This window comes from Gopherus flavomarginatus, chromosome 10 (genome assembly GCF_025201925.1).
Source record: "Gopherus flavomarginatus isolate rGopFla2 chromosome 10, rGopFla2.mat.asm, whole genome shotgun sequence".
NCBI classification, from domain to species: domain Eukaryota; kingdom Metazoa; phylum Chordata; order Testudines; family Testudinidae; genus Gopherus; species Gopherus flavomarginatus.
In genome coordinates, this window is record NC_066626.1 from 43,942,189 (window position 1) to 43,961,292 (window position 19,104).

A 19,104-nucleotide genomic window follows, 5' to 3' on the forward strand; every position below is an offset into this window, starting at 1 on the left:
CAGCCAGACACCAGGGCGATTAGAAGAGCTCACCAGGAAGCGGTGCGCATCAGAGAAGCCTTGAAAATGAGTTTCATCACGGGCCAGGGTACGGTGTGACTGCTGTGTTTGTTTCCCCTTCATGAACCTCTCCCCATTTATTGACTCCTTGCCTGTAAGCAACCCACCCTCCCCCTTCGATTACAGCTTGCTTAAGGAAATAAAGTTACTATCGTTTAAAAAGCATGTATTCTTTATTAAAAGTCATTCCCTGTAAGCAATCCACCCTCCCTCTTCATTTAAAAAGCATGTAATTATAAAAAGAGGAAGTTAATTAACAAGGTATCCCGGGAGTGGTTTGGGAGGAGGATAGGAGGGAAGGAAAAGGCCATTAAGCACATTTCAATGTAATGACAGCCTTTTGGTTGGACTGTCCATGGGGGTGGAGTGGGCTGGTGCACAAAGCCTTCCCTCATGCGTTCTTACACGTCTGGGTGAGGAAGACATGGAACATGGTGAGTACTGAGGGTGGTTAAACATGGGCTGCAGCGGCACTCTGTGACCCCGCTGCTCCTCCTGAAGATCCACCAGACGTCGGAGGATGTCAATTTGATCACGCAGCAGCTCCAGCGTTGCATCCCGCCACCACTGATCTTCCTGCCTACACCTCTCATCTCAAGCATCTCTCCTATCCTCACGTTGGTCCCTCCTGTCCTCACGTTCACTGGCATCTTTCCTGTACTTTGCTACCACGTCCTTCCACGCCCTCAGATGAGCTCTTTCATTGCGGGTTACTTCCATGATTTCTGAGAACATTTCATCTCGCGTCCTCTTCTTCCTCCGCCTTATCTGAGCTAGCCTTCGGGATGGAGTAGAGAGGCTTGAAAAATGTGCAGCTGCATGAGTGGGGGAAAATAGGGAGAGAAGGATTTTAAAAGATACATTTTACAGAACAATGGTTATACTCTCACAGTGAACAACACTATTCATCTTACATAGCACATGTGATTTCACTACAAGGTCGCATTTGGAAACCTTTAATATTGAGTGCCTGCGGCTCTGGTGTTACAGATCAACACAGACGCAGGTCCGGGCATCACAATTCAGCTTGCATGCGGTCATGGTAACGCACAGCTTCTCCCTGTGCTGCTTCTTTCCTGTTAACAAGGAGCAGCAGACGCCAACCCCTCCCCTCCCCAATCCAATTCTCTAGAATTGCTTTACCCCTCCCCCCACCGCATGGCTGGTATCATGGAAGATCACTGCTAATCACCTACCTTTCTCCCCCCCGCCCCCCCAACCATGTGGCTGGTAGCTGGGAAGATTCTTGCTGGCCAAACACTAAAAAGCTCAGCGCTATCCTTCCTCCCCTCCCCCATCTCTCTGTCCCCTTACTTAAATTCCTTAATTTCAACCAGGTTACCATGAACGATATCACTCTGCTGAGGATAACAGAGCGAGATAAAGAACGGATGTTTCTTGAAAGCCAGCAATCACCGGGACCATATGCAGCTATGCTTTGTCATGCAATGATACCCGATTACTTGCTACATGCATGGTGTGGTAAAGTGTCCTACCATGGTGGATGGAACAAGGCTGCCTTACCCAGAAACCTTCTGCAAAGGCTTTTGGAGTATCTCCAGGAGCGCTTCATGGAGATGTCCCTGGAGGATTTCCGCTCCATCCCCAGACACGTTAACAAACTTTTCCAGTAACTTTACTGGCAGCGAATGCATCCCAAGCCCTCATGGCAAATCAATCATTAAAAAATGCTTGCTTTTAAACCATGTTTTATATTTACAAAGGTACACTCACCAGAGGTCGCTTCCATGGCTTCACTGTCTGGGCTAGTGGCTTGGGAGGGCTGGGAGGGTAATTCGGTCTGGGTCACAAAAAGCTCCTGGCTGCTGGGGAGAATGGAGTGCTGTGTGGTCTCTGCAAGCTCATCCTCCTCCTCATCTTCCCCCTCTGCTGAATCCTCATCCATGGTTGAGATTATAACCCCCACCTCGGAATCCACGGACAAGGGCAGGGTAGTGGTGGCGCAACCCCCTAAAATTGCATGCAGCTCAGCGTAGAAGCGGCATGTTTTTGGCCCTGACCCTGATCTTCCCTTTGCTGCTTTGGTTTTCTGGTAGGCTTGTCTGAGCTCCTTCACTTTCACTCTGCACTGCACTGAGTCCCTGCTGTGGCCTCTCTCTATCATGGTCCTGGAAATTTTTTCAAAAGTTTTTTCATTTCGTCTTTTGGAACACAGTTCTGTTAGCACTGAATCTTCTCCCCATATAGTGATAAGATCCAGTACCTCTCGTGCGGTCCATGCTGGTGCTTTTTTTTCTATTCTCAGGAGACTGCATTGTTACCTGTGCTGATGAGCTCCGCGTGGTCACCTGTGCTGATGAGAGTTCCACACTGGCCAAACAGGAAATGCAATTCAAAAGTTCACGGGGCTTTTCCTGTATACCTGGCCAGTGCATTAGAGTTCAGATTCCTGTCCAGAGCGGCCACTGGTGCACTGTGGGATACCGCCCGGAGGCCAATAACTTCGATTTGCGGCCACACTAACCCTAAATCAATATGTTAATATCGATTTTAGCGTTACTCCTCGTTGGGGAGGAGTACAGAAATCGATTTAAAGAGCCCTTTAAATCGATATAAAGTGCATTGTAGTGTGGACAGGTACAGCGTTAAATCAATTTAACGCTGCTAAAATCGGTTTAACTACGTAGTGTGGACCAGGCCTAACACCGATCAGTTGCCACTCCCTAAGACTCCGATCCTACAATTCATTATGCGCAGATGCTCTGCTGCATCTGTACAGAGCTCCATTGGGCTTCATGTGGATGCTGCAGTCCACCCATGCGCAACAAATTGTAGGATCTTAGGTGTTGTCTAAGTGATGTCTTGTTCATGATGTAAGAAGTTCCTCTGTGATGTTTTTCCACAAAATTATAATGAAGGAATTTATTCTTATTTTTCACATTGGTTTCAGAATTGCTTCTCTTCTACATAAGTACTTGGATAAGTACAAGCCAACAGAGTTAGCAAAAATAACGCAAGCCTTGGTGCTGCTGCATTGCCATAATGCAGAGCTTTACACCAAATTAAGAAGATTGCTAGTTGGGTGCGTATTCTTTTTGTAAATGTAACTGTTGATTATTACACTAAACACTTGTTACTTCACAGTTGTGTACAATTTGTTAGATCTTAATGTTTTACTAAAAAATAAACTGTTGTAACAATTCAAGTCTAAAAAAGCACATAAACTTTAGGACGGGAAGTGAATGTGGTCTAGACTCTAGACATAGTAGTGATCTATGTAATAAATATGCTGTCCATAAAATATAAGAATGGGCAAGGAGTTTTCTCACACTGGAACTCTAGAATAGAGGGCATTTCAGCAAGATCATTGACAGCTGCTACTTTGATTTTATTAGTGTTTGTAGGAAGAGATAATGAGAAGGGCATTTCTGCCTGGAGAAATGCTTAAAAATAATCCATTTGTGAGAAGTAGGGACTCAGATGTCAGCCCAAATGAAAAAGAAAGGAACACAAATGAGTGTATTCTTCTTTAACTGGGGAACCTCATGCGCTTGGCCAAGTTGCTGTGCCATCGTTAACCCAAACAAAGCTAAGGGGGTTTAGTGACTCTTAATAGTTCATGTTGGGGGATTATTGCTCCATTGACGAGGAGATCCTTTTAGGATCCACAGAAGAGGAGCTCTACCACAATGGCTTCCACCCCATTGACCCTCCTGTGGGGGAAGGAGCTCAGTCTGAATGGCTTGTGGGGATGAGGGTGTCTCTGCACCCCTAACACACTGCCCAAGGTGCCTTTTGGGAAGGCTGGGAAAAGGTTCATTTGGCAAACCCTGAATGCCTGCAGAATCTCACAGTCCAAAAGCTTTCTCTTTCTTCTCCTGCAATGTTGATACAGATGGGGTATCCCTGGCAAAGGATGTGTTAATTCCTGACAAGGGGGCTTTTTTCCCCCAGAGGACCCAGCAGGCAGAAAGATAAAATCTGCCCTTAGAAGGGATGTCTGTTTTATCAGCACCCCTTAGAGCCTCATTGACTGACTAAATTAGCTTCTCTGTGCCTTCCTCCCTCTTCCACTACTAGGAAGAGTGATTCAGAAGATAGAGGAGAAGGGACTATCCTCGTCATCATCATCCCAGACGGATAAAGAAGGCTGTGGTACTCAGACATAGTATAGCCGTTGCAAAGGTGTCTTCTCTGTTTCTTCAAGTAGGCAGGATCTCCTCTCTAAGGGGCTGCTCTTGCATCTCAGGCAAGACTATTTGAGCCTAACAGTTTTATATCTAAGTGGCAAGTCTGAGACATTTCTCTTACGTAATATGTCTAGGAGCTTCTCTATGAAGCCTACTGCCCTCTTGGTCTATGCAGCTGTTTGGACAGAATTCTTATTCATAGACTCTAGGACTGGAAGGGACCTCGAGAGGTCATGGAGTCCAGTCCCCTGCCCTCATGGAGGACCAAATACCGTCTAGACCATCCCTGATAGACATTTATCTAACCTGCTCTTAAATATCTCCAGAGATGGATATTCCACAACCTCCCTAGGCAGTTTATTCCAGTGTTCAACCACCCTGACAGTTAGGAACTTTTTCCTAATGTCCAACCTAAATCTCCCTTGCTGCAGTTTAAGCCCATTGCTTCTTGTTCTATCATTAGAGGCTAAGATGAAAAAGTTTTCTCCCTCCTCCTGATGACACCCTTTTAGATACCTGAAAACTGCTATCATGTCCCCTCTCAGTCTTCTCTTATCCAAACTAAACAAACCCAATTCTTTCAGCCTTCCTTCATAAGTCATGTTCTCAAGACCTTTAATCATTCTTGTTGCTCTTCTCTGGACGCTCTCCAATTTCTCCACATCTTTCTTGAAATGCGGTGCCCAGAACTGGACACAATACTCCAGTTGAGGCCTAACCAGCACAGAGTAAAGTGGAAGAATGACTTCTTGTGTCTTGTTTACAACACACCTGTTAATGCATCCCAGAATCACGTTTGCTTTTTTTGCAACAGTATCACACTGTTGACTCATATTTAGCTTGTGGTCCACTATGACCCCTAGATCCCTTTCTGCCATACTCCTTCCTAGACAGTCTCTTCCCGTTCTGTATGTGTGAAACTGATTGTTCCTTCTTAAGTGGAGCACTTTGCATTTGTCTTTATTGAACTTCATCCGGTTTACCTCAGACCATTTTTCCAACTTGTCCAGATCATTTTGAATTTTGACCCTGTCCTCCAAAGCAGTTGTAATCCCTCCCAGTTTGGTATCATCTGTAAACTTAATAAGCGTACTTTCTATGCCAACATCTAAGTTGTTGATGAAGATATTGAACAGAACCGGTCCCAAAACAGACCCCTGCGGAACCCCACTTGTTATACCTTTCCAGCAGGATTGGGAGCCATTAACAACTACTCTCTGAGTATGGTTATCCAGCCAGTTATGCACCCACCTTATAGTAGCCCATCTAAATTGTATTTGCCTAGTTTATCGATAAGGATATCATACGAGACCGTATCAAATGCCTTACTAAAGTCTAGGTATACCACATCCATCGCTTCTCCCTTATCCACAAGACTCGTTATCCTATCAAAGAACGCTATCAGATTAGTTTGACACGATTTGTTCTTTACAAATCCATGCTGGCTATTCCCTATCACCTTACCACCTTCCAAGTGTTTGCAGATGATTTCTTTAATTACTTGCTCCATTATCTTCCCTAGCACAGAAGTTAAACTGTTAAACTTCTACTAGTATCAGGACAGAAAGAGCAACCCTAAAAACTGAGGCATCCCAGCTCATCTGAATTTCTTATAGGATGGCTTCAATTTCACATTCCAAGAAAATAAAATTTATCTGATGACTTCATTTTCTCCAATTAACACTCTACCTCTCTCCTTCCTTCAGCATGTAGCTTAGTCCCATTGCCTCAGCTTCCTCTTAGATCCTCTGCAATATCGCTTCCACCATTTCCACACTAGGGAGATGGCTCTAATGAGCTCCCATTGATCAGTTTGAGAGCTTCTTTTCTGTTCACGTTTTGTAATCTGCTTGCATTTAAATAGTGCTTCCTGTTCTCTGCTCCTTAGGCTTTCATGCTTCTGTTTTCACCTGCTCTGGTTCAGGTGATTCTATAATGGTAGGTTGGTGACAGATATTATTAGTGAGTAAATGTTGGTCTCACAATGAATAAGACAGTAGTAGCCAATGCTTTGAACTTCTACCACATTGTTATTGTCATTATTGCAAACTTATGAAATGTAGATGGCTAATGTGATTAATACTTTGTTTTTCAAATAGAATTTATATTTACGTAATTTATTTGCTATTTTTATCCATAAATATTTGTCAGTACTGATGGTTTTGTTTCTTTCCCCTTTCTTCCAGCTACTTACAAGTTAATGTTGTGCCCAGTGACATTTCTATGCTAACTCGTGTTCTGTCCATGCTTCCTTCTTCTCAAGTGGATGAAGTAGTGATTAACAGAGTTGATGCAGTTTGGCCTCAGTGCAACTTAAGTGATTTGAGTAGCTTTGCTACAGCTCTTGTCAGATGGGTTCGTCATGATCAGTCACATCAGCAAAGCACTTCTGGACCAAGTGCGAAGCTTCTGCAAAAATTAAGTAACTGCGGATATCAGAGGCTTCAAAAAGCCAGTGACTTGGATCAGTTGCTGGAAGAACTTAGATATATATCTGGAGAATGGTTTGAAGAAATACTTGTTGAAGAAACAATCAATACTTGTCAGCGCTTGATGGACCAAATTACATGGATGAATGTACTAGAATTTTCATCTTTTCTCATCAAAACAAACTACCGCTGTACTCCATTACTTGATAGAATAGCTTCTGTGGCAGTTCAACATATGAGCAAGGTATTGATGATACTAAAATTATAGTAACACCTGAAGTATGTCAGATGATATATGTTCACTTTTAGAAGTTTGGCTTCTCATGGTATGATCACGTGTTGCCTTTTTCCAATAATATTTTTATTACAGTGCAGTGAGTGTTCTTTCTCCTCTTCCAACTGCCTTGTAAATTATTGTAAGACATTGTAAGTAATGTGTGGAAAGCATCAGATTAACATAATGGTGGGAATGGGATTAAAGATATAGGGGACCACTGATTTCAAACCTGTTAATTGGCAGTTCTAGAGGTTTTACTCTACACTTCAAGGGTGAAATAGAGGAGGTTTGCTCCTAGTGAAAATTTTCCTGAAACAGGTATCATCCTTTCTAAGAGAACAGATGAGTTGGTCTTCTTTTCAACTGAGTTGTCAATACAGTATCTCCTGAGGAGAGACTGACAGTTTAAAACCTATTGTATTTACTAGTTTTGTGGTACATAAGATTTTATACAATGAAGTTGGGCATGTCTCTGATTTTGGAAAGAACAGAATAATGTTTATATTGCTATAACCATCTGCTCCTACTTTTGCCCTGATGCAGAGACTTTAATTTTAATACTTCAAAATATTATTCATCCATTTTTGTATATTTTAAAATATTTATATGCTGTAAAATCTGAGGAGCAAAGGAAATCATTGGAATTTGAAAGGTAGTGCATGTACTCTAGGTCTTCTGCTTTTGAATTAGTTACAAACCTCTCTCTTACAATGCAACATGAAATTGATTCTTTTTCGCTCTTGAAATGGTTATTTTAAAATTTCTTATCCAGATCCATCCTTCTGGAACATATAATCTTCTCCTCCCCTTCACTGTTATGAATTATGATCCTCCTCAAAGTGAAGAGTTCTTTGAGACTTGCATCCAACATTTTAGCTCTCACTTAGGTGAGTGATGCTAGGTAATGTAGACTCGGAATTGTGTCAGTTACGGTTCTTCCAGGGCACAAATTTAGGTACACTTGAGAAAAATGGGAATTGGGTGGCTATTGAAACATACGGATTAATTTTCTTTTCTTTTTCTAAGTAATGTTCTGCAGAATTCACTGTGTGTTTCCATGGGAGTTCACAGCCTTACTTCACCCTTCAGAAATCGCTGTTGCTATGGAACTAAGAATATATCTTGAATTGTTGTAGAAAGAAATTGAGAATTTAAACTAGCTGATTGTCATGTGGATAAATGGAAAATCCTTTAAAAATAATTACTGTGGCCTCTCCTAGAGGGATTGGAATCAGGCCCTTCATTATTTGGGGGAGAGGAAAGATCTTGTGGTTGATTTCCAGAAGATGGTGAGGCAGGAAAATATGAACAAAGACAGATTTCTTGGCTGATATTATAGTTTGAGAGTTGTATGAAAGATTGCCATGTAATCTATTAACCTGCTATTATCTCTTCTAAGACTAGTCAGTTTCTTCCTGCAGAGAATATGCCATAATTAGGCCAAGCTTTTGTGGAGTAGGAGAGGCACAGTTCCACTTGGCTGGTGTGACAAGCTTCGCTACTAGAAACAATATATTTTACAACATAAACTGAAATTTACTGTAGTAAGAGTTTTACAGCCCTCATTGGGAAAATTGGCAAAGCAGTGGGCGTGTGCAAGTCCATGTGTGTGTATTTAACTCCAGTTGATAGTAATGGGAGTCAGGCATGTTAATGGAAGGAAGAATAGAGCTCATTAGACAATTTTCATTAGATTTTTTTAACAAATGTATGTAATACATCCATATAAATATATGTTTGGTTTTTAAAGGTTGTTTTGAGCCTCACCTCCTGGTGCTGCTTGGTTATTCCTTGGCTATTGCTGAGTATTTTCCTCCAGCCCTGATAAACGCAATATTTAATGTTGATTTCCTAACCAAACTGGATGCCCAGCTTGAAAGTAGGTATTTATCCTTCCATTTTTTATTATGCTTTTTATAAAGACTGTAAAGCTTTATGAAGTATCTTTTACATTGTAAATGATCCCAAATCAGTAACCAAGTACATATGTAGATTTAAAAATGACAAATACTGTTACATTGAAACTCCAGTAACCACAGTCTCTTCCTCCTTTTACTTAAGGCCCGCTTCGAGACATGCTGAGCTCGGCCTGCGCAAGGGTGTTTAGCACCTCTCAGATCGAGCTTTTTAGATACTAAATCCTAAGTTTCTATTTCCTCTGCAAAATCTTATTACATAGGCACTTGAGCAGGACAGGAAGTGCTGTTTTCTGCTCTTTTATGTCACGATGTTGGTTGAGGTAGGGAAAACATGAACTCCTGTACTGGCAAGTCAGTAAAGGAGGAGTGTCTTTTCAAATATTTTCTCTTAAAATGAAAATATACTTGAAATTTAAGTCTTCATCCCATCTGCTCAACCAGCTAACAAATCTGCCAACCAGCAAACAGGCTCTGCCGTGTATCAAAGTGAGTTTGATACTAAGAATGCAGTGGTTTGGGGAGATGTTTTATATTTTAAGGAACCTGCTAAATTGTACCATAGTTAGTATATGTAGTTATAAATTTCTATTTTTATCCTTGTGCTCCTTCCCCTACCCTCTCTGTTGGTTTGCTACACACACTTGTTGTGTCTTGTTTAAAGTTAGGCTCTGATCTTGCAAAGAATGATTGTTGTTTCACAACACCTAGTTAAAGTGTCTGTTTTATGTAAGGAAACACTGAATTTTATGAAGTTTGTTCTTCAAAAAGTTCTTTGCCTTTTAGACTAACATCTATCTGTAACCAGTTACTTCGGAAATTAAATTATTTTGCTTACTTTTGTCTGATTTAACAAATTTAATTATGTGGGATGTGGCACAAAATGGTGTGGTAGATAAGTATACAAATGTACATATAGAATTACTTGTAAATAATTGAGTCTTCCTGGAAGACACCTTCACAAATACAACTGGATTCAGGTGATGTTGGAATGGTGGAATTCAGGTGGAAGAGGTGGATGAGGCTTTTTTCAAACAACTAACAAAATCATCCAAAGCCCAAGATTTGGTGGTGATGGGGGACTTCAACTATCCAGATATATGTTGGGAAAATAACACCGCGGGGCACAGACTATCCAATAAGTTCCTGGACTGCATTGCAGACAACTTTTTATTTCAGAAAGTTGAAAAAGCTACTAGGGGGGAAGCTGTTCTAGACCTGATTTTAACAAATAGGGAGGAACTTGTTGAGAATTTGAAAGTAGAAGGAAGGTTGGGTGAAAGCGATCATGAAATCATAGAATTTGCAATTCTAAGGAAGGGTAGAAGGGAGTACAGCAGAATAGAGACAATGGATTTCAGGAAGGCGGATTTTGGTAAGCTCAGAGAGCTGATAGGTAAGGTCCCATGGGAATCAAGACTGAGGGGAAAAACAACTGAGGAAAGTTGGCAGTTTTTCAAAGGGACGCTATTAAGGGCCCAAAAGCAAGTTATTCCGATGGCTATGAAAGATAGAAAATGTGGCAAAAGACCACCTTGGCTTACCCTTGAGATCTTGCGTGACCTACAAAATAAAAAGGCGTCATATAAAAAATGGAAACTAGGTCAGATCACGAAGGATGAATATAGGCAAATAACACAGGAATGCAGAGGCAAGATTAGAAAAGCAAAGGCACAAAACGAACTCAAACTAGCTATGGGAATAAAGGGAAACAAGAAGACTTTTTATCAATACATTAGAAGCAAGAGGAAGACTAAGGACAGGGTAGGCCCACTGCTCAATGAGGAGGGGGAAACGGTAATGGGAGACTTGGAAATGGCAGAGATGCTTAATGACTTCTTTGTTTCAGTCTTCACTGAGAAGTCTGAAGGAATGTCTAGTATAGTGAATGCTTACGGGAAGAGGGTAGGTTTAGAAGAGAAAATAAGAAAAGAGCAAGTAAAAAAATCACTTAGAAAAGTTAGATGCCTGCAAGTCACCAGGGCCTGATGAAATGCATCCTAGAATACTCAAGGAGTTAATAGAAGAGGTATCTGAGCCTCTAGCTATTATCTTTGGGAAATCATGGGAGATGGGGGAGATTCCAGAAGACTGGAAGGGGGCAAATATAGTGCCCATCTATAAAAAGGGAAATAAAAACAACCCAGGAAACTACAGACCAGTTAGTTTAACTTCTGTGCCAGGGAAGATAATGGAGCAGGTAATCAAAGAAATCATCTGCAAACACTTGGAAGGTGGTAAGGTGATAGGGAATAGCCAGCATGGATTTGTAAAGAACAAATCATGTCAAAGTAATCTGATAGCGTTCTTTGATAGGATAACGAGCCTTGTGGATAAGGGAGAAGCGGTGGATGTGATATACCTAGACTTTAGTAAGGCATTTGATACAGTCTCGCATGATATTCTTATAGATAAACTAGGAAAGTACAATTTAGATGGGGCTACTATAAGGTGGGTGCATAACTGGCTGGATAACCGTACTCAGAGAGTAGTTGTTAATGGCTCCCAATCCTGCTGGAAAGTTATAACAAGTGGGATTCCGCAGGGGTCTGTTTTGGGACCGGTTCTGTTCAATATCTTCATCAACGATTTAGATGTTGGCATAGAAAGTACGCTTATTAAGTTCGCGGACGATACCAAACTGGGAGGGATTGCAACTGCTTTGGAGGACAGGGTCAAAATTCAAAATGATCTGGACAAATTGTAGAAATGGTCTGAGGTAAACAGGATGAAGTTCAATAAAGATAAATGCAAAGTGCTCCACCTAGGAAGGAACAATCAGTTTCACACATACAGAATGGGAAGAGACTGTCTAGGAAGGAGTATGGCAGAAAGAGATCTAGGGGTCATAGTAGACCACAAGCTTAATATGAGTCAACAGTGTGATACTGTTGCAAAAAAAGCAAACGTGATTCTGGGATGCATTAACAGGTGTGTTGTAAACAAGACACGAGAAGTCATTCTTCCGCTTTACTCTGCACTGGTTAGGCCTCAACTGGAGTACTGTGTCCAGTTCTGGGCACCGCATTTCAAGAAAGATGTGGAGAAATTGGAGAGGGTCCAGAGAAGAGCAACAAGAATGATTAAAGGTCTTGAGAACATGACCTATGAAGGAAGGCTGAAGGAATTGGGTTTGTTTAGTTTGGAAAAGAGAAGACTGAGAGGGGACCTGATAGCAGTTTTCAGGTATCTAAAAGGGTGTCATCAGGAGGAGGGAGAAAACTTGTCCACCTTAGTCTCCAATGATAGAAGAAGCAATGGGTTTAAACTGCAGCAAGGGAGATTTAGGTTGGACATTAGGAAAAAGTTCCTAACTGTCAGGGTAGTTAAACACTGGAATAAGTTGCCTAGGGAGGTTGTGGAATCTCCATCTCTGGAGATATTTAAGAGTAGGTTAGATAAATGTCTATTAGGGATGGTCTAGACAGTATTTGGTCCTGCCATGAGGGCAGGGGACTGGACTCGATGACCTCTCGAGGTCCCTTCCAGTCCTAGAGTCTATGAGTCTATGCTTGGTGGAAAGAAATAGTGAAATCAGTGTATTGGTTTTAAAAGACATAGTTGGAATCTGAGCATCATCCAAGGCGGCTCCAGGCACCAGCGCAGCAAGCAAGTGCCTGGGGCGACAAGCCGGGGGAGGAGGGCAGCGTGCCAGTCGCCGTGACAGCGGCAGTCAGGGAGCCTTCGACGGCGTTTCTGCTGGAGGTCCGCTGGTCCCGCAGCTTAGGTGGCAATTTGGTGGTGGGGACGCCGAAGGCGCGGGCCCGGTAAGTCACCCACAGAAACGCCGCCGAATCCACATGACCGGTGGGCCTCCCGCAGAAACGCTGCCAAAGGCTCCCTGACTGCCATGCTTGGGGTGGCAAAAAACATAGAGCCGCCCCGGCATCATGAAGGATTTTGTTTAGGATTTGTTTGCAGTTAGCTTGTCCTCATATTAGAGCTCAAATAACATTTTCAGAGTGGTTATTCGTTTCCCATACCCAGTATCTGTTTTGAAATAAATTATATTACTGCAGGAATCTTACAGGAATACGGTCACATGCATAGCTCAGGAAGTAGTGTGGCGGTTTTGTCCACAACAGAAGACTCCCCCTAGACTTCCTCCCTGTGTAACCAAATGGGTGAGCACTAGTTCCAAACTTTTTGATTCTGTTCCCCTAGACACATTTTGCTGAAACTAGGCTGCTGGCCTGGCCCCCTGCCATTTAGTTAAGAGCTGATGGGTAGGAACTTTAGAAGAGATGTTTTGAATAGCTGCATTTTTCTAATTCCTTATTGTTGAATAAAAAGAGAAGGAAAAAATTCCAATTGAGAGATTTCCATATTCTTTGTAAGATTCTGAACTTAAGTGCATTAATGTGCACTGCTAGCTAAAAGGCTATTTCTCCATTAATTAAGTAGCCATTTTGAGTGCCCCTCAAGACTTCCTGTGTTCTAGCTGACTTTTTAAATTCAGTCCTACCAGATACCTTGAATTGGAGGGTCCGGTTACGCCTGATGGAATTGAACAGAGCTGTGTGTCTGGAATGCCCTGAGTTTCAGATCCCTTGGTTTCATGAGCGCTATTGTCAGCAGATGCAGCGTAAAGGTCAGTATTTTAGGAGAGGCAATGCCATTATTGTTCTTAGTTATGGAGAACTAGCAGTTTGATAGGTGCTGCATTTCTTCTAGCATTTTAATGGGGTTATTTATTAGCAGTCTATAAAAGCTGATAACTGAATGTAATACTTAGCACAAAAATAAGTCAGATGAAACTTTAAAAACGGAGGTCCTCCCCCTTACCTTGTTGTGGTATGTGCTATTTATGCACCTGGCTGCCACTCTTCTTCTCAAAGGTGGTGGAGCTATATGTAAGTTGTGAAAGGTTAGCTTACAAGAGTAAAACAACATTAGTGTTCTACAGAAATGCTTTAATCCCAGTTTTGTCTGTTTTCAGATATCTAGTGTAACTATTGCAGTTTTCTGTTTGTGACACTATTTTTATTTCAAGACTGCAGGCCTCCATGTTGGTGCACTAATTTGTCCGTTTTATTTTTGTAGGCAATGGCAGCACAAATACAGCGCAACAGCAGATTCATAGAATGCTGGGGGAGATCTTGGGAGGAAGCCAGTATGCAAAAGTATCTGTTCTCACGCCTTACTACTATGGAATAGGTGGGTGGTTAACCAGGTTGGTGGAAATAGCTTTGGATCCACAAGTCCACAGTTAATTCCTGTAGGGGTTATTATAGATCTGAGTCTCCTCCCTAACTCCATTGCTATATATCTTTGGAGCATCTGAGAATTGTGCCCCAAATGTGTAAGTATAATAAGCCATCAAACAGAATGTTGCTATTTTGGAAACTGGATGCAAAGTGGTTCTGAAAAGAAAGCCCCACAACTCACTTTGCCCTGTGTAATACAAATAATATTTGATAACTTCAGTGATAATGGTAACTTAGTTTTTCTTAAAATAAATGTTCTAGATATTAAATCAGATCCATTTTCCTCCTATATTGATTAGTGTACTGGGTTATTGCATTTTCTTAGATTTTGAATGCATTCTGGATAAAAACAAAAAGCCTCTTCCTTATATGGATCAGAGTATAGTTTTGGCTGACTTAGTGCAGTGGGGACCAGACATCCAGCTCCTGGGGAGGAAGGGGCTTCCACCGGGAGCACAGAGGTTAGTACATGGTTTTCTATATGTTAGATTTTGCTAAGTAGAGGAACCAAGTTTGTATATTCAGGCTTTTTCTTACCCTTCATGGTGGCTGTGGCTTCTCTTTTTAATATACACATCACAGCTCCTGTGAGTAGTAGTAGTATTGAGTGTGAGGCAGGAGAGACAGCTGTTTCTTGTGAATGCCTAATATCAGTGCGGCCTCAACTTTTTTTTTTTTTTTTTAAACCCCTCTTATTTGGAAAATAAGAATTCAAAGCCTCTTTGGCCATTTATAGATGCACTGAATGGCTGTGATGCAGAATTTTAGCAACAGTCCTGACTTCTCAAAGCCTGTTGCTTTGCAGACCTCCTGCAACTGCTGTTAAACCTAGTGAAGTTGCAGGTGTAGAGAACCTAAAAAGATGAGGGCCTTATTCTCTGTGCCTTAGCATCCCCCCTGTAAAATGCAGATACAACTCACCCAGAGGACAGCGCCAGGCTGTGGAGGATTAAGGATTGTAGATAAGCTTTAGGATTCTCAGATGTAAAGGACAAAAAGGGTATAAAGTTTTAAAGCGTACAGTGGTTGGCTCTAAAAAGTCAGCCTTTACCAACAGTTACCACTGCAGTATCTGAGATGCTAAACCTTTGCCTTCTGCTGGTCTTGTTCAGATACACGCACGTGATACCTGTTAATAAACACTGACTTTTCAATGGCAACAACACACTCTAATTAGAAGTTGCTTCCAAAAAATGTGCATGTGCTCCCATTGGGTGAACACACCTGGCATGTTGTACATCTGCGTGGTTTGATAATGGTAAAGCTGATAAGCTAGAAGGGCTTTTCCATCAGTAGTATTTTATTCTAAATGCAGCAACACATTTGCTTCTGAGTTTGAGCAGTTGATATTACACCTATGCTGCATTGGCTGCCTTTCTAAAGGCAGACTGGTTTCAAGTTGGCTGCCTCTTTAAGTCCTTCATGCCTATATTTAAGGTTTCATCTTTGAACTTTGTCTTTAGCAGTGTTTTGTGCTGACAAGTGCCTTTCAGGGATATTTTTACTATTCTGTGTGTGTAAATCAGGTATTTGCTTATACAAATCAGTAGTTAGATGCACAAAAATTATGTAGGGAGATGCAACAAAAGTGTCTACCTTGAAAACATTAGTTTGACTGTTTTCCTGTTTTGCAGCTACCAGAGGTGTAAAAGGGAAAAGCTTTTGGGAACCATCTAGAGTTCATATTTGCCTAGATAAATATGAAGAAAATTGAGTCTTGACTTAAAGAATGAGTTTAATTTTCTTTAAATTTTTAAACCTTAGTTTTCAGGTTAAATCTAATGGTAATCTGACTACAACTATTATAATTGAACAGGGGGCTCATTAATAGACATCCTACTAATATTTGAAAGTAACCATTTTGTTTGTTAGCAGAATTGCTGTGGAGTTTCTGGATTCTAAAGCTTTTTGCAAAAATTCATGTCATCTCAAAGGAGAAATTGCAATTAAAAAAAGACACCTGGAAATTTTGGGGTACCAAGTGGTTCAGGTATGGTGCACACAATCTGTTATATCAATACCTTATATTTGGACTGGTGTGTACAATGGAATCCTCTAAGCTCTCCCCTTCAAAAACTTTATACAGTTTCTCTTTAACAGGAGAGGGCATATGTGGAAGGATGCTCTCTTGTATTTGCAGGGCATTCTCCAGGCTCTGTAATGTTGTTGGAGAAAGACAGTATTTTTCCCTACCAGGAGGAAATAGCGATGGAAAGTATGTTGTCTAGATCCTGTTCACTAGGAACGGCTGCAGCAAAACAAGTCAAATGATCTGGTATACCTTTCCTCCACTATAGCATAGTGGCTGCTTTGCCTCTGCTGCTCAAACAAAGGAAGTGAGGGACATATTGCTCTCTTTGGAATACAGCACTCCTTGGTAGATTGCCACATGCTAAAAGGAATGCCAGACTGGAACCACCTCCTAAGTGGAGAGAAGCTCCATTTAAAAGGAGTGAAAGTCCATTGAAATGCACTGAATCAATTTGGGAATTTTGTTCCACTTCAGTTCAAGTGGGGGCTTTCTACACTAGGACCTCCTAATTCTCCACTAGTGCAGCTCCAGCAGTGGAAGCTGTGGGATAGAACACTGTGGTGTCTACCAGTTACCACTGTGGTGTCTAGCCCAGACATAGTGGTAAAAACACATGCCCTGCCTAAGCTACTGCTTCCACTGTTGCTGCAAGTGGTGGAGCTTCTCCAATGGAGGATTAGAGATTTAGTTTTATTATTCCTCCAAACCAGTGTAGACATACCCTAGAAGCAGAGCTTCACTATAAGCAGGTTCCACTGTAACTCTTGCTTCATCTACTGTAATTTGAAACAGAATCCCTTCCATGTGACTTACAGTTTTGTTCTTCAGACAGCTTGAATACCCTTAATTTTCTCCCTGTGGTATTCTTCTGACACTATATGTTACACAATTTTTATCATGTCATTTCCTGGCTGAGGCAGTTTTTAAAATTTTAGGGTCAGATCCTCAGCTGGTGTAAATTGCCAGTTTATACCAGTGGAGGATTTAGTCCTTAATTAGAGGTGTTTTGAAATTCTGACAGGAAATGACATGATGATGGAGCTATGCCATCTTACTCCACCTGAGCATCTGGTCCTTCATCTCCACTATTATTATTCTATGAAAGCAAGGTGACTGTTACCAGGCAAATACATTTAGTGTTAAGAAATTCCTAATATTAAAAATGAAGCATAGCCCATTAAAAGGCCACATCTCCTATAACAATCTTCAACCTTACATATCTTAAAATGGAGAGCACAGGGCTTAAATAAAAGGTGCCACGTATTGCATATGTGTATCTACTGTGATACTGTGTCGAAGAAGAAATGTTAACAGTAAGTTACCATGCAAACTCTGTCTTACAGATTCCTCACTTTGAATGGAATTCCATGGAGCTGTCATCAAAAGATGCATGGATGGAGTATCTGAAAAAGAATATATTTGAAACAAAGTAATATAGAAGAGGCAATCATGAATATATATTTTCATATAAACATTTAACTTGATCATGTAACATTAAATATTTTGTAACCTTAAGACATTTATTCTCCATTGAAATCTCTTTATAGGCTAGGCTGAATAAGCCTAGGCACTGGGAATCAGGAGTTTGGAGACGTAATCCTGAGTTTATCAATGACTTGGCTGGTTGCAAAGGTCTAAAAAGGGGATAAAGAAACTTGAATTTTACATTATCACCAAGTTATAGCTAGTTAAGGCTTGCAGCCAACTGGGACTATAGCAGCTTGACCATAAAATAACAGTACCACCTCCTCACAAGGGACTGGGGAGGACACACAAAATTTATCAAACAAAAATTTGGAAGTGTTATTGCAGAAATAGCTGTAAATCCTTTAGAAATGAGGGATGCTCTTTGGTGTGTGACAAAATGGATAACGAGAAGTGAATGCAGAATCTCACTAGCAGCACAGAAACATTGGGATACAAGAATCCTAACCAAACGTATTAAAGCAGGCTTTCTTGGCCATACTGCAGCTATTTGGTACCTGTCCATCAAAGTGGCAGTAAACTTAGAAGCTAATGAGGATTTTCCTCTGGGGTGGGGAATCCTGGGCCTTTGGTGTAGGGAGTGTGGCTGGGGCCTCCCTGAATATTTCTTGGGCGCCAAAAAGTAAACTAGTCCAAAGGTGTGGCAGCCAATCAGACCCCCAATCTGCCTGCACTGTACCCTGTTTACATGCAATTCATGATGAGGCTGTAAAACTAGCAATAGAGCAAATAAAATTAAAGGATTTCCAAAATGGGGGGCTGGGAAAGATAAAGGAATTTACTCTGAGAGCACTGTAGGTCTACCTGAAGGATTTTGCTAGAGGTTGGGATTGCACATGGCTCATTTGCACAGAAGCTCTCATTGGACCAGCCCGTTGGTAATAAAATTACATACAAATTAACGAGAACACTGCAGAAGTTAAAGGTGAATTATATTTGGGAGACTGGTGGAAGACAGCAAAAACCTTCCAAAATAAGTGAGTATCTGGTATTACATAGTACAACTTGCAGCCAAACTTAACTTCAAATATGAGTACGGTAACTTCTCTGCTTAGAAGGGGAGTACACATTATTCAATATTGTTACGTTTGAGATGGAGATTGAGACCTCAGTATCCTAAAGAGCACTGCCTTACTTCAATGGTTAATGGGGAATTTTGGGGTTACTTTTCTTACTCCATTTTTCAAAATAGAGAATGACATTTCTGTAAGTGAGGGGTAGGGCAAAACTATGAATATGTGCTGAAAACTTAGGCAGAGGATCAGGAAGGCCTTCCTGATAGTGAAATCTCTCTTGGTACTGGTGGGGGAAGAGGTAGCACAATGGCTACCTGATGTCAGACTTTTTAGAGACTTCCCCAAACTATCTCCAGAGTAACAAGACTTCCAGTAGTCAGACAGATTTTCTCAACAATCCTGAGCACTTAAGACAATGAGATGCAGGAGAAGGGAAAAGAACAGACAAGACAGTGTTTGTTGGAGGCAAATATGGGTGGTGTGGTGAAGCAATGCTATGCAAAAGCAACTTCTTTCTGAGGAGTAATTTTC

At 41.3% G+C, this 19,104-nt stretch overlaps 2 protein-coding genes across 3 annotated transcripts in view; one reads left to right on the plus strand and one right to left on the minus strand.

Annotated features, from left to right (window-relative positions):
• FASTKD1 (FAST kinase domains 1) overlaps positions 1-17,587 on the plus strand; it is a 30,774-nt gene extending 13,187 nt beyond the window's left edge. The window contains exons 8-16 of one of the 2 annotated variants that reach the window (XM_050916264.1): positions 2,972-3,103; positions 6,398-6,884; positions 7,690-7,804; positions 8,668-8,796; positions 13,293-13,424; positions 13,877-13,990; positions 14,366-14,501; positions 15,913-16,030; positions 17,416-17,587. In XM_050916264.1, the coding sequence (XP_050772221.1) occupies positions 2,972-3,103; positions 6,398-6,884; positions 7,690-7,804; positions 8,668-8,796; positions 13,293-13,424; positions 13,877-13,990; positions 14,366-14,501; positions 15,913-16,030; positions 17,416-17,505 (1,453 nt within the window). In that variant the 3' untranslated portion in view covers positions 17,506-17,587. The remainder of the gene's footprint in view (positions 1-2,971; positions 3,104-6,397; positions 6,885-7,689; positions 7,805-8,667; positions 8,797-13,292; positions 13,425-13,876; positions 13,991-14,365; positions 14,502-15,912; positions 16,031-17,415) is intronic. The other variant, XM_050916265.1, reaches the window with a different exon arrangement.
• On the minus strand, positions 191-2,247 carry LOC127030221 (uncharacterized). The gene is made up of 2 exons (XM_050916319.1): positions 1,795-2,247; positions 191-875 (listed from the first exon to the last, which is right to left on the minus strand). Exons 1-2 carry the CDS (start codon positions 2,183-2,185, stop codon positions 655-657), a joined length of 612 nt encoding a protein of 203 aa, XP_050772276.1. The 5' UTR covers positions 2,186-2,247; the 3' UTR covers positions 191-654.
• Positions 17,588-19,104: the final 1,517 nt, after the last annotated feature.

Excerpts from the sequence above, each read along its gene's own strand:
- LOC127030221 (XM_050916319.1), bottom strand. The coding sequence starts at position 2,185 with ATGATAGAGAGAGGCCACAGCAGGGACTCAGTGCAGTGCAGAGTGAAA. Across the intron at positions 876-1,794 it reads AGCCATGGAAGCGACCTCTG|CTGCACATTTTTCAAGCCTC; the intron begins GTGAGTGTACCT and ends CCACTCATGCAG.